At 34.7% G+C, this 24,053-nt stretch overlaps 3 protein-coding genes across 3 annotated transcripts; 2 read left to right on the forward strand and 1 right to left on the reverse strand.

Moving 5' to 3' along the window:
- Window positions 1-2,528: 2,528 nt before the first annotated feature.
- LOC118348159 lies at window positions 2,529-3,125 on the reverse strand. The gene has a single exon (XM_035689151.1). It carries the CDS (start codon window positions 3,123-3,125, stop codon window positions 2,529-2,531), a length of 597 nt encoding a protein of 198 aa, XP_035545044.1.
- A 2,995-nt stretch (window positions 3,126-6,120) lies between these two features.
- On the forward strand, window positions 6,121-7,520 carry LOC108996816 (aquaporin TIP1-1). Its single transcript, XM_018972836.2, has 2 exons — window positions 6,121-6,729; window positions 6,842-7,520. Exons 1-2 carry the CDS (start codon window positions 6,346-6,348, stop codon window positions 7,211-7,213), a joined length of 756 nt encoding a protein of 251 aa, XP_018828381.2. The 5' UTR covers window positions 6,121-6,345; the 3' UTR covers window positions 7,214-7,520.
- Window positions 7,521-9,344: 1,824 nt separating this feature from the next.
- LOC108996817 (aquaporin TIP1-1-like) lies at window positions 9,345-10,598 on the forward strand. The gene is made up of 2 exons (XM_018972837.2): window positions 9,345-9,933; window positions 10,038-10,598. The coding sequence occupies exons 1-2, from the start codon at window positions 9,550-9,552 to the stop codon at window positions 10,407-10,409; spliced, it is 756 nt and encodes a 251-aa protein (XP_018828382.1). The 5' UTR covers window positions 9,345-9,549; the 3' UTR covers window positions 10,410-10,598.
- Window positions 10,599-24,053: the final 13,455 nt, after the last annotated feature.

The following is a 24,053-nucleotide window of genomic DNA, read 5'->3' on the forward strand; positions in this document are numbered from 1 at the left end:
CCAGCATGTCGTCAAGCCGAGGAATGGGAAATTGGTACTTCATTGTTATCCTGTTAATTGCTCGTCTATCCACGCACATCCTCCAACTACCATCCTTCCTAGGTGTAAGTAGGACTGGTACGGCACAAGGACTAAGGCTTTCTCGAATGAAGTCACTGTCAAGCAGTTGCTGAATCTACCAGTTAAGCTCCTCATTCTCTGTGGGGCTCATACAATAATGTGGTAAGTTCGGCAAAGACGATCCAGGAATTTAATCAATAGCGTGTTGCACATTTCGCATTGGAGGTAGTTGTTTTGGCATCTCGTCAGGCATGATTTCCTGGAACTTCTCTCACATTTTTATAAATTATGTGAGGATACTGCCATCATCCTGCTTAACTTCACGACTCACCACCATCAGCACCACTTGCTCCTCCTTTAAAGCTTGAGTAAACTGACGCATAGTCAGTACCGAGACAGCCTCTTTTTGTTTTGGATGTGCTTCAAATTCAGAGATATGCAAAGGGTCTAAAACAAACTTCTTACCTTTAAATTTAAAGGAATAAGAATTGGCGTACCCGTCATAAAACACCTTCTTGTCATAGAGCCATGGTCATCCTAACAGCAAGTGACAAATGATCATAGGAACCACATCACACCAGGCCTCATCCACATAATTTCTTCCTAATGAGAACTTCACTAGGCAACGATGCTTCACCAGGATGGGATTTTCTTTATTAACCCTACTGACTCGATAAGGAGTAGGGTGTTTTTCAACTCTCAAGCCTAAGCGCCTCATTGCATCTCCAGAAATTACATTCATGCCTCTGTTGTTGTTGATGATGACATTCAGAGCACAGCCTCCATGTTCCATACGGGTGTGAAAAATATTGGTGCACCGTCAATCGAAATCAACCTGGATCTCCTTCTCAGTGCCAATTAGAACTCGATGGATCACACAACTGGGCAGGTCAGTTGCACCCAATGTTCTACTTCATCGTCATCACCTTCATCAATTTCCTCCTCCTCAATCCCCTCGACTGCATCAAACACTCTTAGTTCTCTTTCACAAACAAAGACCAGTTTTTTATCCCTCATAGGACACACAGCATCAAAGTGCCCAAATCCCTTACATTTATAACATTGTGGCCCTTCACCTGTGGCTTTGGCCTTCCCCTTTTGGTCTCCCATCACGGCGTTTCTAGCTTGGTCATTTGGCAAGGGTGGTTTCTGCAACGAGTAGGTTGGTAAGCACTCATGCCTATGATCCATTGATACCACTCGCCTCCCACTTAAAGGTCTCATTTGCTTCTCAATAAGCAAGGCTAATTGATAAGCTTCTCCAACGTTGATGAGTCGCACAATCAAAATTTCTTTGAGTTTGTTGCTCGTTTTCCACAAAAGCATTGGGTTCTAATTTCCCAAAAAAATCTGGAACATCCACCTTCATTCTCTTAGTTAGTTCATCAAGAGGATGATGGTCAACGTCACGCCCTCCTCATCCTCTGGAAAATTCTCATCCGTTAAGCCCAAAACAAACTCCACAATCACCAAATCCCCTGTCCCTGTCCCCCTCCCTATATTCTTCATTCTCTTCTTCCCCTTCACTATCGTTCAATACATCCTCCTCAAAAGACCCACGCACCCTCCTATTGTGAGGTCCAAACTCATCTCAAGTTCGACATTCATCCATTGCATCCAACCTATGATTAATCTACTCCAAGATAGATGGTACTCTAGGACAATTGCGAGTTGCGTGACTTGTTCTTGTACATGGGGTAGGTCAGTGTTTGGGTTTTGGTTATTCGACGTGTTGTAGGAATTACCACTGCGGGTTACAGGCATGAGACACTAAATTCCTTAAGGAAGGAAACATTTCTCTAATGCCAAAATTTGGTGCAAAGTCTCCAAGGTCAACCTCACGTTGACAGCCAGGAGGAAAAAAGGAGTAAAAACAGAGTCTCTCTGTAGATGGAATCTCTCCAAAAGTTGAATTCATCAACAAATGGCAACTGCCTTCTTTCTTCCATTTGACCCTCTTTAAAAGGAATGCATAGAATGCTACAATCTAGGAAATAAACTAGGAAAGAATTATCAACTAAGTAGCAATATTTTAAAACAAGCATATAAGAATTGTTAACAATTAGATAAGCCTCCATCATCCACAATTCAAGGAGCAGTTTCCGCATTGGTATCAGCCTCCAAATTTGCATCAGTTTGGCTAAATGATTAAGGATTAAATGAGACATGGATGATGTGAAGGATAAATATATAGGTTTCTATTGAGGTACTAGCAAGCTTTGTTGATGAAATTTTATTAAGACGAGAGATCATAAAAACCCGGTTCAATATTAATATGGTTAGAATATATAATGACCTGCCTCTCATGGATCGCTCGATGGCTTGTCACATAGTCGGAAAGCAGATCTCTTGGAAGTCAGTCTCCTCACCGACCACCGTCTTGGTAGGACTCTAGGCCATCAAGCAATATTCAACTGCATTCAAAATTAAGTTCTTTTTTTTTTTTTTTAATTCAAAACAACTTTGTATTACTCATCATTCAGGACATTACCCTTTTTGTCATGCAATACAGCATTGCATATTACATACGGTCCCTCCTCAATCCAAATTTTTCCCTCTCCTAGAACTAGAGCATGTTTGGCTAGCAAGTGGGCCACTCTATTCCCATCTCTAGGCACAAACCTTACATTCCACTCCCTTTTCCCTTTAAAAACTTGTTTGATATCTTCCAGAATATGCCCCATCCACGACTGATCTTCCTCATCTTTGTTGATCCTGTTGATGACAGCTGCTACATCTCCTTCGAAGATCACCTTTGACAAAGCAAGTTCATTGCATATTTCTAAAGCTTTCCATAATGCCCAACTCTCAGCTAAAGCAGGATCTACAACATGTTTTCTGACATCACAAATAGATACCAACACTTCCCCTTCCTCGTCTCTAATTACAATCCCCATCCCCATTCTTTTAGCCTCCATGTTTATAGCAGCATCCCAATTGGCTTTCACCTCATTAACACCTGGTTTTTGCCATTTCTTCAGTTGTACTCTAGCAGTAGTAGAGGCTGCATCTCCATCTTGAAAACTCTGTGCTGACTTATAATCCTCAAGCCCCTCACTAACCATTTTCAACAGTTTATTAGGACTGTAGAATTGATTCTCGAAGACATACTTATTTCTTCTTAACTAGATCCTTTGCATTGTGGTAGCAATCCATTCCATCTCCTCTTTGTTTAACTTGTTCATCATCTTAATCCATAGTTCTAAGAAAGCCCTTTCCTCTGTGACCCATTTTTGTACTAGACTGCTTTGCTCTGCCCATACATCTGCTGAAGAGGGACAGCTCCAAAGAATATGGATTACAATTTCCTCACCCCTTCCACATATTGGGCATAATGGATCTTCACCAACTATTTTTTTAACCAGATTACTCTTAGTAGGAATGATGTTATTAGCACCTTTCCATAAAAACATTTTAACCACAGCTGGCACCTCCATCCTCCAAATAAATTTCCAAACAGCTTCATCTTTGACTCTAGTTGATGCTTCCCCTCTTTCCTTCCTTTTGATATCCACTGCCAAGTGGTATGCACTCCTAACAGTAAACAAGCCATCTCTTGTAAAGCTCCAAAACCTCTTATCAGAAGACCCCCTTCTGCTCAACGAAATTTGAACAATAATTTTAGCTTCTACTGGTGTAAACACCTCATTAATAAGTCCTTCATCCCATGATATCGCATCTGGCCCAATCAACTTGTTCACCCTCACATCTTCCCAGGATTCCTTCATGGTAGATTGCACACACTTTAAAGTAGGCGTAGTCAACCACTTCTCACCCCAAATCTTAATATTATTTTCATCACCCACCCTCCAATGTTGGTGTTGTATTAATGAGCATGTGGAATTCGTTCATTTCTAGTACTAAGGGAAATCAATCAAGGTTTTTAGCTAACAATAAAATTAACTAGTCATTAATTACTTGCAAATTTTGTATTTTATGGGATTTTTAATTTCTAAGAGTTTTAGAATTATTTTATGTAATTTATTAATCTTTAATCAGCTTGCTTATTGTGGCACTTTGAAGACATGTTCTAATTAGTTTACACGTGTCATTCATTAAAAAAATGCTTGGCGAGAAGGTTGTTAGAATTTTTATTTGCAAAGTTACCCGTATTCCCATTATTAGGTATCCGTAAAAGGAAAGGTACTTTTAATGATTCGAGATCATATATTTTTGTTTTTATATTTTAGTTCACGTGTTTATTAGAAAATGCTAGCCAAACAAATATAATAAGGCCCACAAGACATGTTTCCAGTGACTCTTATGGGATAATGTTTGTTCAGTTCTACATAAAGGCCGGCTTAATATTAAAAAATAATAATAATAATAATAATAATGCAAGTGCTGTATAGTTATTTTAAAAAAATAAATAAATATAAAATTTGTATAAAAAAAATTAATTTTTTAATAATAAATCTCACTCGTTTTTTAAAATAATTATATGATATTTACGAACTCTATAATTATATATAACATTACTCTATTATTCTGTTCCACGATTGATCTGGTCATGAGTGATTATAGGAATTGAAAAACAGAAAATATATATTGCAGCCTACTGTACGCTGCAGCCGTAGCACACTCCACTGATTGAGTGTTAAAAAAAAAAAAACACAGCACAGGTGTGCTGTGGCTACGGACTGATACCCAGAATAACTCATTGAAAAATGGTTGCATTATCAATCCATTTATAAAATATATGTTTGATATAATACGTTAAAACATACGTTAGGCTTTTTTTTTTTGTTTTTTTTTTGAAACAAAAACATATACGTTAGTCTATGATTTTAGTTTCATAAGATATAGTATAAACTAAAAATTTCAAACAAATATTCAATTAGATTCCGACCCGTTAATAGTTTAACTAACAAACAAAACATACGAGAGTTGTATAGCACTAGGCCACTAGCCTCTCCCACTAGAGTTCATATGGGGATGGGCAATCACCAGTGCCCCCTTGTCAGCATCAAGCATGACAATTCACCAAGTTTTCTCAGAATTATAAAAATAAATTTATAAGTTAATATGATTTATATAGTATATTATATTTTTTTAAATAAAAATAATTATAATTTAATATATCACGTAAATTAATATATTTAATTTTATGAAATTCTTTTTGCAGTTGGACTTATCTACATGAATATATTCCGAGATTTATGTATCTATGAGATTATGATCGTAAATATCCTTTTTTTTTTTTTTTTTTTTTATATTTTTGCAGTTGGACTTATCTACATGAATGAGGTTTATCTATTGGACCTAGTAAGAACATTCAAGAAGGCGCTCTCTTGCGACTTCCGATGTCAAAATCGGTCCAATATCCATCCCCCACTACGAACCATCGGTCATTTCCGTGATTGCAAATGTATTATATTGCCCTCTTCTTTCATTCTTTTTTAATAAAGCGGGTTCACAATATTTATTAATAATTTAATGTTACTCAAAAAATTTATTAGGTCAATTATAATTTATAAAAGTTACATGAATCATTTTATATATATATATATATATATATATTTCTCTCGACAAAACTCTAAGAAATTTAAATATGTGGAACACAATAATGTATTCGAATTGGTCAAACTCTCAAGTCTCAACTATGATTTTACAGTTACTAATCACAAATTAACGTGACTATCTTTAATTTGCCTAAGTACGGATGTTTATTAAGATGCTCCCCCAAATCTTTTGTAACCGAATTCTTTAGCACCTTTTATTCTTATAGTTAAATAATACTTGCTTAAAATGGTTATCATCAATCTTATCGAATTAGTTTAAAGTGTGAAATGAGATAAAATAATTTTAAATTTTTTTTTAATATTATTATTATTTTAAAATTTAAAAAAGTTAAATTATTTATTATATTTTATATAAAAATTTAAAAAAATTATAATAATAAGATAAAATAAGTTAAAAATATTTATATATGAACTTATAATGATGCGATTTATTGATAATTTAGAAATAAATCATGTACACGTGGTAATAATTCGGCCAGCTAATATCATTGTACACTGCTGCAGGAATAGATATGGCGTGATGGCCAGATGCTGGCCCACAAAATGTGAAAGCTCCAGAAAAGTAATGTAATAATTACACTAGAGTATTTCACAGCCTGTCCATCACCTTTCTATTAACCTCTATTAATCTTCCTTCGTTCTACACCAGAGACCGTCAATATAAGTGCAGCACACACTTAGAAGCGGAGAGCAGTAACTAGAAGCAAAACGCGCAACTGTCGTGCGCTCAAAATCCTCCGGTTCGATTTCCGTCCAGACAACCATGCCGATCCGGAACATTGCTGTGGGTAGGCCCCAAGAGGCTACTCACCCAGAAGCCTTGAAGGCTGCGTTGGCCGAGTTCATCTCTACGCTCATTTTCGTGTTCGCCGGCGAAGGATCGGGCATGGCCTTCAACAAGCTCACAGACAAAGGCTCCACTACCCCGGCTGGGCTTGTGGCTGCTTCCCTAGCCCACGCTTTCGGTCTTTTCGTCGCGGTCTCGGTCTCCGCCAATATCTCTGGTGGCCATGTCAACCCGGCTGTTACCTTTGGCGCCTTCGTCGGTGGTAACATCACCCTCCTGCGTGGCATCGTCTACTGGATCGCCCAGCTCCTCGGATCCACCGTTGCTTGCCTGCTTCTTAAGTTCTCCACCGGCGGCTTGGTGAGATCATAGTCATCGATGGTTTTATTTATTTCGTTTTTTCATTTCCCTAAGTTACAGAGTGTATGTAGTTGTTTAATCGTGATTTGGGCTTCGTTATTGTTCATGGCAGACCACCAGTGCTTTCTCTCTGTCCGCAGGAGTGAGCGTTTGGAACGCCTTCATCTTCGAGATCGTAATGACGTTTGGTTTAGTTTACACAGTCTACGCCACCGCTATTGATCCAAAGAAAGGTAGTTTGGGAATCATCGCCCCCATAGCAATCGGTTTCATCGTGGGAGCTAATATTCTGGCAGGCGGTGCGTTCGACGGAGCTTCAATGAACCCGGCCGTGTCGTTTGGGCCCGCCCTGGTGAGCTGGTCCTGGGAGAACCACTGGGTCTACTGGGCAGGGCCTCTAATTGGCGGTGGGATCGCCGGAATAGTGTACGAGTTGTTATTCATAAGCCACACTCACGAGCAGCTGCCCCCCACAGACTACTGATCGAACAAAGAAACAAACGGTGTCTCATCATTTTGGGTATCAAATAAACAGGGGCGCGGCTTTTCTTGCTGTACGTACTTCGTCTTAGAGTTGGGGTTGTGTTTAGTTTGTCAATGTAACTGTCGGCCATCTTTTCCAGCATCATCGTCAATGTCATAACCACTGTTGTTTTCCCTGGAAGTCATCTTTGTGATTCTGAAGGTAGGGGTTGTGCTTTTGTGTTATTTTGCTTCTGTTGCATGATTGATAATTTGATACCAGTTCTTTGTAATTTCGTCTTTATAACACTGTTCTTTCTTTTTTGTTTGCTCTGCTTCTTTTGTTATTGCTACGTGGGGGTAGGTTGAATAGCCCGCGTCAGACAAGGCTTCGTGTTAGTTAAATATTCTCAACTCATCGTTATAATTTTTTTAAATTTTAATATAAAATATAAAAAATAATTTAATTTTTTTAAATTTTAAAATAATAATAATATTAAAAAATAATATTCTAATAATATTTTATCATCTCAACTCAATTCAACTCAACTCATTTCAACATTCAAACACAACCAAAATGTTATCGGTATTGTTTTAAATCTTCACAACCTTTAACCCTCTACATTATTTTTAATTTTTATTATTTTTTTCTTTTATCAAATATTTATTATATAAATAATGAATAAAAAATTTAAAAAAAATTTAAAAAAATTAACTTCAAAAAAATTTAAAAAATAGTAAAAATTTAAAAAAAATAAAAAATATAAAGTGCGATGAAAGTTGCGAGGTAAAACTCTTATTTCACATCAGCCGTTCGATCTTCAAGAGTTGTTCTTTTTTTTTTTTTTTTTTTTTGAAGGATCTTGGAGACAATAGGCCTTCCGCTGCTCCGCATTGGCACCCTATTGTTAAGATGGAAGGCCGAAGAAGCCTAATAGGAATAAATATTGGCCCATTAATGTTTCTTACAAAACCGTTAGAGTTCCGTGCTTTGAACATCTCTGTCACTTTAGTGTGTATATAAGGACATACTTGGATTATATAATAAAAAATAATCTGTGATTAGACGTAAATTATCAATTATTTTTATTGTATAATAAAATTAACAGTTTATATTAAAATCATATTAATTTATAAAATTATTTTAAATAATTCGATTATAATAATATTCTAATTATATATATTCATATTATTATATATAGTTATTCTAGGTTGCTCTTCAAATGTGCTCCAAAAGTATCTTTAATGTATTTTATTTATTTTTGAAAATATATTTAAGAGAAATAATATTTATAATTATGAAGTGTTTAAACGTCATGTAGTCATTCTAAAAAAAAAAAATACAAAATTTATATAAAAAAAATATGTTTTCAATAATGAATTTTATTTGTTTTGGAAATCATTAAACAATATTTAACAATATGTAACATGAGAAATGGTTTGTATAAATTTTAAATATATAAATTTTATATAAGTTAAATTTTATCTTAAAAAAATGTAAAAAAATTATTATTTTTTAGTAAAATTTATTATTTTAAAAAATATTTATATAAAATTTATCTATTTAAAATTTATATTTAGTATTACTATGGAAGGTTAATATAGAGGGTAACATAGAATTTACTTCTATATATATATATACACGTCATTGTTTCTTGGATCCCGAGTTGTCATTTCCGATTAGGCTAGTTGATTTGATGAGAATGTAATTGATTTTATTTAATTGATTTTTATTACATTAACTACTTAAATATGTTTATATCTATTGATGTAATTGAAAATAATATATATTATAAAATGGAGATGATTATTTTCTTTTTGCGTGACCAATTATATATTATAGCAACTGCGTCTAGCACAACGGAAGCACCGCAGATTTCCGATTCATCCCAAAAACACTACAAATACATACGTACGTACATATATACACAAGGAAAAATTAAAAGAGAAAAAGCCGTGGACTTCCAAAAGTTATTCAAAGCAAGAGCAAACAAAGTTCCTCTAATACCACATGTTACAAATACTTATCAAAAAATATGCCACATGCTACATTTCCCTTATCCAACATGTACACGTGGCAATAATTCCGGTAACTAATACAAAATTGCTTTGCTGTATAGATCAGGAATGATGGGTAGATGTTCTCCCACACAAAAAATTAATATGAAAAACCAAAGAGTAAATCGTTATCCGAGTATATCTCAGCCTGTCCACCAATCACACAAGTTGCAGGCAGATAGTAAGGCCTCGTCTCGTTCAATATAAGTGCAAGTGCACCAGCTGAGAAGCGGAGAGCAGCACCTAAGTCCTCAAACACACAGCTTAATTACCCCCCAAAATCCTCCGGTCAAGACAACCATGCCGATCCGGAACATTGCCGTGGGTAGGCCCCAGGATGCCATTCACCCGGATGCCTTGAAGGCGGCTTTGGCAGAGTTCATCTCGACGCTCATTTTTGTGTTTGCCGGCGAAGGCTCGGGCATGGCGTTTAACAAGCTAACGAACGACAGCTCCACTACCCCAGCTGGGCTTGTGGCCGCTGCCCTGGCCCACGCTTTCGGTCTTTTTGTTGCTGTCTCAGTCTCCGCCAACATCTCTGGTGGCCACGTCAACCCGGCTGTCACCTTTGGAGCCTTCATCGGTGGTAACATCACCCTCTTGCGTGGCATCCTATACTGGATAGCCCAGCTCCTTGGCTCCACCGTTGCTTGCCTGCTTCTTAAGTTCTCCACCGGCGGGTTGGTGAGATTATAATCATTGATAATTTCATGCTCAATGCTGCTTAACACAATACTTTCATAGTTGTCATCTGATTGTAACTTACATTTTGTTATTGTGCCTGGCAGACCACCAGTGCTTTCTCTCTGTCTTCAGGAGTGAGCGTCTGGAACGCCTTCGTCTTCGAGATTGTGATGACTTTTAGTTTAGTTTACACAGTCTACGCCACTGCACTCGATCCAAAGAAGGGTAATTTGGGAGTTATCGCCCCCATTGCCATCGGATTTATTTTGGGTGCTAACATTCTAGCGGGTGGTGCGTTTGATGGAGCTTCCCTGAACCCAGCAGTTTCGTTCGGTCCCGCCTTGGTGAGTTGGTCCTGGGAGAACCACTGGGTGTACTGGGCTGGACCTCTTGTCGGTGGTGGACTAGCGGGAATTGTGTACGACATCTTTTTCATCAACCAAACTCACGAGCAGCTGCCTCCGACAGGCTATTGAAAGTTTGAAACAATAAGAAACAGCGGATCATTATTTTGGGCATTGTATGAACGGCCGTACGCATTTAATCAAACCTTTTCAATAATTCTTATGTTTAGTTTTTCTTCGTACGTAGATCTTTTCTATACCATTGTGATAAGCAGCGATGCTAAGAATTTATCCATGAATAATGATAACAATATCTCTCCATATAATATAAGAGTAATTCTACATACAGTCATAAGGTGCACAAACGTCTTATAATCATTTTAAAAAATAACAAAATTTATTATTAAATAATTAATTTTTTTCACATGATTCTTATATTTACTTATTTTTTTTAAAATAAATTAAATTATGTTTACGCAGTATTTTACGATTGTAAATATTATTTCTTATAATATAATGTACAATAACAAAATAACCTCATGATTTTAACATGATCATAAATTATAAATTATGGTAGTCGAGAACAACAAGAAAAGGGTTAGAAAGAATAAGAGATGATAGAAAAGAAAATCATAGGTCATTTATGGTTTTAGTAAAATATAAATCTTGACTATAAAATTTTTTTTGTAGTCGAACTTTTGATTTAGAAAGATCAAAACTTTTATTAAATATCCAGGCTAATCTTTTCTTTATATAAAAAATCTATATGTATTTTTAATTAGAGTTTTTAATAGTCTTGTAAGCTTTTTCAAACCTATAAAAAAGGGGGGTTGTTTTCAATTTTTTTTTCTTTGTTGAAGAAATAATTATTGTGAGAATTTTTTAGAATAGAGAAGTTTTTGGTTTTTTATATGATTTAAGGTATTAAGGGTTATTTTAAAAGAGTGATGCTAGGAGAGTTTCAGAAAAGTGATGCTAGGCTGCATCCAGCAGTGATAGTTGGGCGTGCCGTGCCGTCTAGGTAAAATTTATTTTTTTTATTTTTTTTATTTTTCCTTTTCACATATTTTTAACATCTTTAAACATTTTTAAAATATAAAAAAATGTTAATATACTAATAGTTACTTCCTTAATCAATAAGTAAAAAAATTAAAAAAAATTAAATATATAAGCTATCAAAATGAAATATCAAAATAAGAGAGTATATTAGTATTATCCATTTTAAAATTATAGGAAATAATTTTGAAGGAACGTTTTAGAATATGATCATAGGCTTATTTTTGCTCTTAAAAATGAATCCCATTGTCTTTGAAATTGTGTAACACGCGCAAGAGCTTGTTTTTTTCAAAAGTATCCTCTAATTTCCTAGCTTTCTTCCACGTTTCTTTTTATTTTTTCCTTTTTCTTTTCACATTTCGTTATTAAGCAAGGATTTTAATCACAAAGGCTGGTATAGATTCCGGAATAAATAATTTCATTTGTATATAAATATGTCCTGATTTACTTTTAATACTAGCGTTATTGTTTCTACTGATGAATGATCATTGTACGTAGTGTGCACAACCAAACATTTATGAATTGACAAAAAATAAATAAATTTAAGTGTTGATCATTCAAAGGAGTCGTGTATATGATAGGAATAATTTAGTTAATGGAGTTTAAATAAAAATTAGAGAAAATCTATTCTGTTTTCCCATTCTGTAATATTAAAATAAGCTATTTTAAAATTTTAATATTCTTATTCTAAAAGCTCCATATAATTGACGCCAAAAAGGATATTTTTGTCTAATGACTAAAAGTTTAACTTTTCTTAACGAGTTTTCTCTTTCTAACAAAACTTTAACTTTCATAAAAATAAATTTATAAATTAAAGTGATTTAATGTGATATATCATATTATAAAATTATATTTATTATAAAATAAAGATAACAAATCATATTAAATCACATCAATTTATAAATTTATTTATGCAAAAGTCTCTTGTAATTTCTTAACAATCTATTTTATAATCAATTAACAAAAATATGTTACATCATTAAACGTAAAATTTAGTTTTCTAAAACTAATTTTTATATAATATAAAATTATAAAAGAGGGGCTAGTTTATTTTTATAAAATTTTTTATCTTATTTCATCTATGTTATTTAATTATTACAAATTTTTTAAATTTTAACATAAAATATAATAATAAGCAATTCTTTTTCAAATTTTAAAATAAAAATAATATTAAAAAAATATATTTTAATAATATTTTATTTAATTATCAACTTTTATTTAATAATGATAGATTTATAACTCTTTTACCACTATTTTATTATTCTTAGTGTATTTTTTTATTATTATTTTTAAATATCTTTAATTATTAAAAAAATTTATAAAATATATAATTTTATTAATAGTCATTTTTTTAATTATTAAATAAATTATTTTTAAATAAAATTAAAAAAATAATAAAAAAGAGATAAGATTATCATTATTGTTGTCACAAGTATGAAAAATCCGACTTTTAAGGGATTATTGTTGTCATTTTACTTAAATCCGACTTTTAAGGGATACTGCTGAGTGTATCAAACCCAGCAAGAAAAGCTCTACAGCAAGGGAGTCGTTGGGCCTAGAGATTCCCGTGTCTCAAATCATGATGAACTGACATGCAGCGCAACACGTGAAAGTTCTGGATTCATAGTTGGGGAGCACATGGCCTTACGCTACTTTTATTATTTGAAGGGACCTCACCTTTTGTCCTTTCTTTGCCTTTTCCAACTCACTTTTTCCTCCCAATTCGTGGACTCCAATTTATTCAAGTGTTGTTATATTCATCGCTTTCAATTGTCATTATGGTGACGTTTGGATTTATAAATCATCTCAATTTATTTTAATTTATCTTAATTTATTTTATTATTATTTATTATTATTTAATAACTTTAACTTACAAATCTTACTACTATTCACAACTCATCTTATTACTATTTATAATTCATCTCAACTCATTTCAGCTCATCTCAAGTCATCTTCAACGTCTCCTAAGAGTTATAGTTAGTTATAAAATTTTATTTTATTTTTTTATTTATATATATATATTTTTTAATATTTTTTAAAAAAATAAAAAAATTATAATATTATTAAAAAATATTTTCTTAACCATTAAGTTAAAAAAAATTAAAAAAACAAAACAACATAGATAAGTAGTAAAATGGAGAGGAAAGAATAGTATTATCTTATTGGAAAAATATTTGCATCAGCCTACTATTCATCACACACTTAACACACTTAGTGTATTGAGGTTTAATAAAAAAAAAAAAAAATTGAATGCATGGTGTGTGAAGTGTGTAGGTTGATGCATAGAATTACCCTTTTTTATAAAAAATTTTTTAATATTTTTTAATATTTTAAAAAATAAAATAAATTTAAAATATTATTAAAAAATATTAAAAAAATTTCTATAAAAAATAAAAAATAAAATAAATTTAAAATATTATTAAAAAATATTTCTTTAATTATAAAATAAAAAATATCAAAAAATACATTATGAATCAGAAAGTAAAATAAAAAATTACTTTTTTATGTTTTTTATTTTACTTAGTAATTAAAAAAATATCTTTTAATGATATTATAAATTTTCTATTTTTTAAAAATATTTAAAATTATTAAAAAATTTATATAAAAAAGAATTAAAAAAATACATAAAATTATACATACTGGCTAACGGTAGCTCCCAGCAGTGGGGTGGCTCTAGCATTATTCATTAGATTTTCGTAGAATTTGTTAGGAAATATTCTGAAATGCTTTGTAAACTATAGAATATGTAAAATAACAAAAACAAATTTGAAAAAGAGAACTTGGTGTTGAGGCACATTGTAATAGACGCTTTCTTTAGAATAAATTTCGTCGCCTCCAATATTAAACATGCACTAGGCTTCTTGACAGTCTACTCCCAAGATACAACAACGTTGGTTCCCGTTAATCTCCTCGTCGGTGCACACAAAAGGAAATCCTTGAACCCGATATAAAATAGCCAAAACCCAAAGAAAGAAAGACAATGAGAAGGAGAAAGTGTTTCTCTAAGTTTTTTAGAGAATTTGGAGTTAATGAATTTATGGGTGGGGTTCCCTATTTATAGAGAATGAAATGACACTTGTGAAAAGTCACAACTAAAATGAATGAACACTTTGAGAAGTCACAACTTCTCAAATATTAGAGAATACATTGAAAATGTTTCTAATTCACCAAAGGACGCAACCCTTTGTTTGGTTGGGAAGCGGTTAAGGCTCATATCCCTAAGAGACATACATTGGTCCAAGTACCAAGACACATTTTAATTTAAATCTAGATAACCGAACCGATACATTAAATAATAGTAATGATTTACATTATTTTGACTTTACATCAAATATTTTAATCATTTCTAAAATGAAAAACCAACAATCCCTCACTTGATTAAAATATTTTAAAGAACATAATACAATATAATTTTCTTTGAACTAGGCACTATGCATCAATAGAGGTAGCTTGCGGCTTTGAACGTCTACCTAGTGTTAGCGTGTTTCCATCTGAAAGATCTATGGTGAACCAAGTCTTGAACCAGAATCTTTTAACTCAGGCTTCTTCACACCACACACATAGTACGACATATATCAGGTTCCTTTCAAGGTGGTGCATAAAGGTCGTGCATAGCATCTTGGGATGATTAGCACTCTAGGGAGTAGCCCAATTACCATGACTGCGGCCCCACAGTCACACTCACATAGGTGAGCCCTCCAAGAGTACCTGCAATTCAATACATTGCCTTAGTCTTGGACTCATTCAAAGCATTTCGTTTTTCATTTGCCATTACATTTGTAGCACTCACATCCTAGGGATGTACCTATAATAATATTTTAATAGTGTTATTCAGTCACTCAAATAGTTTGTTCTTCCCATTGAACCTTCTTCTTGGGATCTCTAGTCATGAAGGTTGGGTTGCTGCTTCAGGTGACCTAATTAATGAACTTCAGTCCCATTCCCTTGATGTACGTATAACCTTCGACTTTGCCAGTCCTTTCGTCAAAGGATCCGCTAAGTTATCTTCTGACTTAACATATTTCAAAGTCAGGTATCCATTCTTTATCAGGTATCATATCGTAGAATGTCTGATACTTAAATGTTTCCCCTTATGATTAAAGTGTTTATTATTACAAACACTTATCACAGCCTGATTGTCACAAAGAACAGAAATAGCTGTCATTGGTTTTTTAACTAGTGAAATTTCTGATAATAAATTCTTAAGCCACTCTACCTCATGTCCGGTAGTATCTAAAGTTATTAATTTAGCTTCCATAGTAGATCGTGAAATCACAGTTTTCTTAGAAGATCTCCAAGCCACAACTGCTCTATCGAGAGTGAAAATATATCCACTCGTTCCCTTATGATCTACTGTGTCAGTTATCCAACTAGCATCATTGTATGTTTTTAATACAGTGGGATACCCAAAATAATGGATACCATATGTCATGGTTCCTTTCAAATATTTAATAATTCTTTCCAATGCCTTCCAATGAGAATCATTAGGCCTACTAGTACATCTGCTAAGTCTACTCACAGCATATGAAATATCAGGTCTAGTAGAAGTAGCAATATACAGTAACATACCAATAATCTGAGAATATCTCAGTTGTGATACAGGATCTCCAAGATTCTTACTTAAATGCAAACAAGGATAAAAATGAGTACTGACAGGTTTGCATTTGAATCTCTCAAACTTTTTAAGAATCTTTTCAATATAATAAGATTAGTTTACGCTAATACCATCACAAGATCTCATTAATTTAATATCAAGAATTACCTGTGCCTCTCCTATGTCTTTTATGTCAAAATTCTTAGATAAAAAATTTTTAACATCAAGAACAATATCTATATTAGTACCAAAGATGAGAATATCATCAACGTAAAGACATAGCATTACGCATGCACCATTAACTATTTTAATGTATAAACACTTATCAGATTTATTTATCTTACATAAGATAAAATTATTTCATCAAACTTTTGGTGCCATTGTTTAGGAGCTTGCTTCAAACCATAGAGAGATTTAATAAATTTATAAACATTCATTTCCTATCCTGGAACCACAAACCCCTCTGATTGATCCATGTATATCTCTTCTTCTAGATCGCCATTAAGAAATGCGATCATTACGTCCATTTGGTGGATCTCAAGTTTATGGATCGCTGCTAGAGCAATTAGAAAACAAATTGTGGTTATTCTAGTAACAGGAGAATATGTATCAAAATAATCGATACATTCTCTCTGTGTAAAGCCTTTTGCAACCAGAACCCGATATAAAATAGCTAAAGCCAAAAGAAAGAAAGACAAAGAGAAGAAGGATATGTTTTTCTAAGTTTTTTAGAGAATTTGGAGTTAATGAATTTATGGATGGGGTTCCCTATTTATAAAGAATGAAATGGTACTTGTGAAAAGTCACAGCTAGAATGAAATGACACTTGTGAAAAGTCACAACTAAAATGAAGGAACACTTTGAGAGATCACAACTTCTCAAATATTAGAGAATACATTGAAAATATTTCTAATTCATCAAAGGACACAACCTTTTATTTGGTTGGGAAGCGGTTAAGGCTCATATCCCTAAGAGGCATACATTGGTTCAAGTACCAAGACACATTTTAATTTAAATCTAGATAACCGAACCGATACATTGAACAATGATAATGATTCACATTATTTTCACTTTACATCAAATATTTTAATCATTTTTAAGATAAAAAATCAACAGAATTTAAATTGTCATGAAAAATTTCTTATTATATAATAACTTTTCTTTTCTGTTTTAAATAAAAGATTCTGGCCTTAGGAGAATATCTTCTTGTCTTTTTTTATTGGATGTATGTGATGACCTTTCGAGAACAGTAAGGGACAAAGTCGGTAACTATGATATTTTAGCTCTGCCAACAGATATGTTTCGAGTGGGATGAGTACCCCGTCGTAATCACACAACTTGAAACCCTATTTATGTAACGAAATTAATTACTTGAAAATGATTGTACCATCCATCGGACAACCTTTTTGATAATATAGATCACATATTCTTTTTCTATTTTTTTCAAGTTTTTAATTTCTTTTAAATGGGTATGAACGGCTTGAGTTGGAATCATATATATCCCTTATATTTTAAAAGTGGTTATAAGAAAATAAATAGTAATTAGTATTTGATACTTTTTTTTCTCTCTATTTTTTTCATTTATGCCGGTGTCTTACTTGATCTTATTACGTTTTTATTTCTTTTGAAAAATCTGATTTTTTCCCTTCTTTTTTATCGATTTGTATCAATACGTCAGTAATATTGTTTGTTTTCACATCTCATTTGTTTATTTCCGTCTCGTTTGTTTTCATAATCATTTTCATCTCATTTCATTTAATCTCATTTAATCATTACAATTTTTTTAAATTCTCATACAAAATAAAATAAACAATTCTACTTTTTCAAATCTCAAAATGAAAATAATATTAAAAAATATATTCTAAAAATATTTTATTCAATTTTCAACTTTTACTCAACTCATCTGTAATAGCAAACAAGGCAATAGGGCATCTGTGTTTTTCTTCATCCGTGTGAGTAATTCATATTTTGTGTGTTATGTCGGTTTTACTCTTGTGTTATGTTCTTTGTATCCATTTAAGTGAAAGTTTATTTGTCTTTTGATGTAAATAGGCCAAATGTGACAAAAATATTTTAAGTACATATATATTGTTTAAAAGGATGACGGTCCTTAAATTTCATATATGTATATATATATTCACTAACAATATTATATCACGGCTTTAGATAGAATATTTATGTCATTACTTCAAAGCAGGTATATGTTATTCTTTTTAATAAAAATTGAATTAATCCTAAATGTCATGCCTATTTAAGCTATCTTTAACTTTCATGGTCATTATCTAGTTATTTTCTGCTTCAATGCATTAAACTACTCATTAATCGATTTTAAGTAAAAAAATCACATTATTTTTAATTTTTGTGGACATTACTAATTTAAAAAAAAAAATCTTCCAACTAGGCAAACGTGCCTTGTACGTGCTCCACTGCTGTTGTGTGTATATATATATTTATTTCTAATTTGCTTTATTTAATAAAGAGTTATTAATTTACGAATACTATAACATTGTTCGAATGTTAAACAAGTAGAAGCTCAGTTCAAATTAGTATAGATTTGTGAACAAAATTGTAACGATCAACGATTCTCAATGACTTCATCAAATATCAATGAATACAATGATGGTATGAAAAATGCTAGCTGTACATGTAAAAAAATCTATGTCAGTTATTGATATACTAAAAATTAAAAAATTAAAAATTAAAAAATTAAAAAAATAAATTTTATATATAAAATTATTAATAAAATTATAAATACATATAACACTAAAATATAGTATATTGATCACAAAAATAGCACAAAGTTAGAAAGGACGCATAGCAATGAAATCAAGCTCTAGTACTCTTCCGGGTTAAACTCATTCATTTGTTTTAAATAACATACAAAAAAGTAAAATTATTTTAAAATATAATTATAAAAAACTTTATACTTATTTTTTTTTGTTATTAGACACTTTACCATTGGGTCTACAGTGAAACGTACCTCTCGGCGTATAGAATCTGGTATCCAAGAAGGTATCCCTACTCTTAAACTACCAATTAATTTATTACTCTTAAATTACTATTAAATAATATAATATTTTTTTAAAATTTAATTTTACTTTTTGATTTTAATTTGATGTACTTAAAATTTAAAAAATTAATAAATAAATTATAGATAAATTGTCAGTATATCACTATTTAAAATTATAATGCATTTCATTTTCCTCTCTTTCTCTTTTCTCTCTTATATGATTGATTGATCCACGGGATGAAGACATGACGGGATGGTGATAAAAAATGTCGATGGGGGGTCCCACTTATTACCGTCCACCCATGAGGATTGTCTGTTCTTAATAAATATACTTTATTGCGCACCGGAAGGATTATACGATGACAATGATTATGAATCATAATGTTCAAGAACTCGTTTGTTTTTATAAATAAAATAGATAAAATAAAATGAGATTAAAATTAAAATATTAAATAAAATATAGTTAAAATATATTTTTTTAATATTATTTTTATTTTTAAATTTTAAAAAATTGAATTATTTATTTTATTTTATATAAAAATTTTAAAAAATTATAATAATTAGATAAATTAAATTAAAATGAATATAAAAATAAAATAATATATTTCTCTAATTTTAATGATAATGTTGGGTGAAGCTTTGACTCTCTCGCTCAATCCTGATTGGAGCCTGTGCTTCTAATATGTACGGCTAGCTTAAAAACATGATGTTTTATATTCCAGTTCTCTATTGAAAATATCCATTCAACAGCCTGGTAGAAAGACAAAAGCACAGTTCTTGAGCTGGTTTGCTTGATTGTTTTGTTTATTCTTTAATAAAATACTATATTTTTCAAAGTATCGTTTTCTAAGATTCAACCATTATTGTGAGGGAAGGCTCGCTTAAGAAGGGCCAATGTCTAAGAAAGTCAAGGTCCATTTTCGGAGGGCCCAAGCTTAAGAAGGTTGAACCACGAAGTCCGAGTCTAAGTAGGGAAGCCAAGGATTCCGGACGAGAGGGTCGAGAAGTCAAGTAAGCGCAAACCCGATCTATTCGGGTCTGTCAATTCAAGGTCCGGGAGGATCGGGGTCTGCAAATTAGCAAATCAAGTTATTGGGCCGGGTGGGCAACACATCATCATACCCCCGACCCCAGAGTCCCGAATCCCAGGCATGAGCCAACCTAGATTGATGTCAGGAAAACCGGCGCGCAGTGGAGCGTCCCACGAGCCAAGGACGGCTCGCCCACAATCTGTCACCTCCTGACATGACAGAGAAGTGGCGGCTGCGCAGACGTAGGACAACAGACACGACGCAATCCCTCATTAGGTCGCAGACTAATCCCTACTAAGGCGATAGAGAATGGGTGGTGGCAGGCCTGGCATCTGACACACCACGATCTCCCTCGGCTGAAAGGCCCGACTCAAGTATAAATAGGGGATGACCTTCTTATGGGAAGGGATCGATTCAACTTATGTAACTCTTATTTTGCATTGTGTTTTCCTTCTCCAAAGAGCAATCCACTGACTTAGGCATCGAAGTGATCTCGGAGGCCACGGGAGCCTCATTTTCTTCCTAGTTGTAGGTACCTGGGAGCTTGGGCTTTGAGGAACTGTTCGGGCTATGAAACACGACATCAACAGTGGCACCGTCTGTGATATTAGTTTTTCATAAAAATGTGTACTTCGCATGCCGGCAGCGATGCGGTCCCAGGCTACGAGAAGGGAAGACCGTGAGGAAGAAACAATGGAAGCACGACTTGCAAGCATGGAGGAGACCATCAAGAAACTAACGGAGGAGGCCGGGATGCTTCACCAAGAAAACGCGGCCCTCAAGTTTGTGAATGAGGAGCTGGCGGGAGGCGTAGAGCTAAGTGGCAACGAGCAAGAGGGTTCGTGAAGAATTTCGGCAGACACTGTGGCGGAAGAAGAAAGGCGCAAAATGCACCACAAAATCCGAGAGTTGGGAGACGAATGTGTGGAAATGGAAAAGAAGATGGACACCCCTTCGACCGTAGACCAGCTGCTAACCAGCTCTGACCTCCCTTACAATGAGGAAATCTTGGCTATGCCCCTTCCTCCCAAATTCAAAGTTCCCTAGATGGAAGCCTACGACGGGTCCAAAGATCCGCTGGAGCACTTGAAAACTTTCAAGGCCACATGATTTTACATGGCTTCCCAAGAGAGGTCACCTGCCGGGCCTTCCCCCTAACACTAAAAGGAGCGGCCCAGAGTTGGTTTGGGGGGCTGTCGTCAGGAACGATAGGAAGCTTTGAGGAGCTTGCGCGCCTCTTCATGACACAGTTTCTAGCCAGCCGCAAGAGGAGACGCCTCGCGGCCTACATCCTGATGGTCAAGCAACGGGACGACGAGAATTTGAAGTCATACCTCTCGCTGTTCAATCAGGAATTCATGACCACTAACGACTAGGATGAGAAGATCACATTAGCAGCACTCCTTGGGGGTATCTGGTCGCTGAATCTGTTCATGACCGAAATAGCACAGAAGACCCCCACCACGCTGAGAGAATTTATGGATCGGCCATATGAGTTTATCAATGCAGAAGATACTCTGGAGGCATTGATGGCCCCTCGACGAGCTGAGATGGAACGGGTCGGCATAAAGGCAGTAGCTCAACGTCCCAACCGTGATAACCGTGAAGGGGAGAGGCGGAGAGCATCAGATGTGAAGAGAAAGAGAGAAGCACCGGCTTGGACTCAGGGAGCGAGCCGCGCCCACGCAAACTTGGCAGTAGAAGAAAACCCTCGGGTAGAACACAAAGGAGAACGCCCCCGTGTGGTGGAGAGCCTATCGTTTTGTGAGTATCACATGAACAATCGACACAACACGCGCGACTGCTACGCCCTAAAGAAGATTAAAGAAGAAGAGCAGAAGAACCGGGTGCATCGGCCGGGGAATGAAACGAAACCGATCCCAAGATAGGTGCCCAAACTTTCGACATGGAGAAGTCCCGAGAAGACGGGATGTCAGGGATCGCAGGCGAATAAGCCCCACCATGGAGGATGGGCCGCTTAGGGAGATTAGCACTATCACGGGGGGGTATGCAGGAGGAGGGGTCACCTCGTTAGCCTGAAAGGCGCACGCCCGGAAGGCGCGTTACAAGGAGGTCTTCAGTGTGGCAAATGGAGTAAGCAGACCGCAACGATGTACTGGAAGGGTTGCGATAACCTTCGACGTAAGAGATGCAGAAGGCATTCTCCACCCGCATGCTGATGCATTGGTGGTGACGTTGCAAATTGCGAACTTCCGAACTCGGAGAATCTTGATAGACAACTGCAGTTTGGCCGACATCTAGGTTTGGGACACTTTCATCAAGATGGCCATCAATCCGGATCAGTTACGCTCGGCCCCAATGCCACTCAAGGGTTTCACGGGAGATGTCGTTCATCCAGCAGGTGTCATTACCATCTCAATCTTGGCAGAAACGACACCCAGGATCGCCACCACCTTGACCGATTTCCTGGTTGTGAAGACTCCATCCTCATACAATGCCATACTGGGGCGTCCGACCCTGAACAACTTGAAGGCGGTGACATCTACCTTTCACCTAAAGGTGAAGTTTCCCACCGACTCGAGGGTCGGTGAAATCTACGACGAACAGGTTCTAGCCTGGGAATGCTATGAAAGGGATATGAGACATGAGGTGTGAGTTGTATCGGCCATAGAAGCACCAAAAGAGGCCCCCACGCTCGGGTTACCCCCGGTCCTTACTGAATGGATGGGGTAATTCATGACGAGCAGACCCTCCGACAAGTCGCAAGAAGACGGGTCCCTTGACTCGATAAAAAGTCACGGGGTATCTCTCGCGTCCCAGGACTTCAAACCTGACCCCGCCCCGACTAAGTTAAAGCTGTGGGGTACCTTTTATGTCCCAGGACTCGGAATTAGACCCCGCCTCGACCAAGTCGAGTCTATACACTCGCAAGAAGATGAGTCCCTTGACTCGATAAAAATTCGAAGGGTGAGGTACAAGCCTAAAGCGAGCAACGGTCAAGGAAAAGACCCATGCAAATGTACAAGCTTTTTGTGATAATATAGAAATGCTCAGAAGGAAGCAGTATCATACGCAGAAGCCCACACAACTTGAGGGTCACATCCGAAGCGAGTCTGTAGAAAGGATTACGGTCTTGCAAGCCATATCGTCTGAACCCAAAAGTATGGTCCAAAGCCACATAGGAGACCCGTACTTGGGGAAAGACTGCGGATTGGACGCAAGGCAAGCTGTAGGAATGTACGTGCTTTGTCCCATTAGTTTGTCTTTCTCATCCTATAGAGGGACGACTGATACTAAATGGCCCCTATTCAAGGACATTAGAAGTCAGAAGGACACATGAAGATTTCACCCGATAAGTTGTTTAAGGTAAAAGTCAAAATCTCACTTTTGAGATTATAAGCATTGGAGTTCTTTGGAGTTGGAGTCTTCAAAGAAGCAAGTGAGTTCAAGAGAGGAAGAGTAGTGTCAACATTGTTGTAGTACTTTATATACTGTGAGGTAAGTAGTATTTTATATACTGGAAATGTGGGGTGAATTTAACTTTGCATATTCTGTAGGGGTGTCAAATCGTATTTTTGGGTTATGTTCGTGTCCTGTCAAGTCATGAACATTCGACTATATAGGTCAACCCGAACCCAACCCGTTAAGCTAAACGTTTCAAACCATAACCTAACCAATTTAGATAATGGGTCGTATCGTGTCACCTGTCTTGACCCATTTAATAATTAATTAGAAATATGTTAACACAATACACATTTAAACCCATTTGTTTCATGTAAATGGGCTGAACTAAAATGAATATTTATTAACATAATTTCGCATAAAATTTAAAATCAATATTTATTAATAACCACAATATCTTAGAATATATATATATATATATATATAAATATTTTTGAAAGTTTGACATATAACAAGACCAATATTACAAACCTTACAATAACAAATATGAGTATAAGTCTAAAATTACAATAAAAATAATAAAAATAACAAAAATATAAGCTTACTGATAAATTCCAATATTACAACTTAACAATAACAACATTTTAATTTGAAATAAATTCTAAATGGGTCAAAACAAGTTGATTTCATGTTAAGCAGGTTGACCCGTTAGTGACCCGTTT

Source organism: Juglans regia, chromosome 4 (assembly GCF_001411555.2).
Source record: "Juglans regia cultivar Chandler chromosome 4, Walnut 2.0, whole genome shotgun sequence".
NCBI classification, from domain to species: Eukaryota; Viridiplantae; Streptophyta; class Magnoliopsida; order Fagales; family Juglandaceae; genus Juglans; species Juglans regia.

What these genes read in the sequence shown, in the direction of transcription:
- LOC108996816 (XM_018972836.2), top strand. Translation starts at nt 6,346, where the DNA reads ATGCCGATCCGGAACATTGCTGTGGGTAGGCCCCAAGAGGCTACTCAC. An exon ending in AGTTCTCCACCGGCGGCTTG is followed by an intron (nt 6,730 to 6,841) that starts GTGAGATCATAG and finishes TGTTCATGGCAG; the next exon opens with ACCACCAGTGCTTTCTCTCT.
- LOC118348159 (XM_035689151.1), bottom strand. Translation starts at nt 3,125, where the DNA reads ATGGTTAGTGAGGGGCTTGAGGATTATAAGTCAGCACAGAGTTTTCAA.
- LOC108996817 (XM_018972837.2), top strand. Translation starts at nt 9,550, where the DNA reads ATGCCGATCCGGAACATTGCCGTGGGTAGGCCCCAGGATGCCATTCAC. An exon ending in AGTTCTCCACCGGCGGGTTG is followed by an intron (nt 9,934 to 10,037) that starts GTGAGATTATAA and finishes TGTGCCTGGCAG; the next exon opens with ACCACCAGTGCTTTCTCTCT.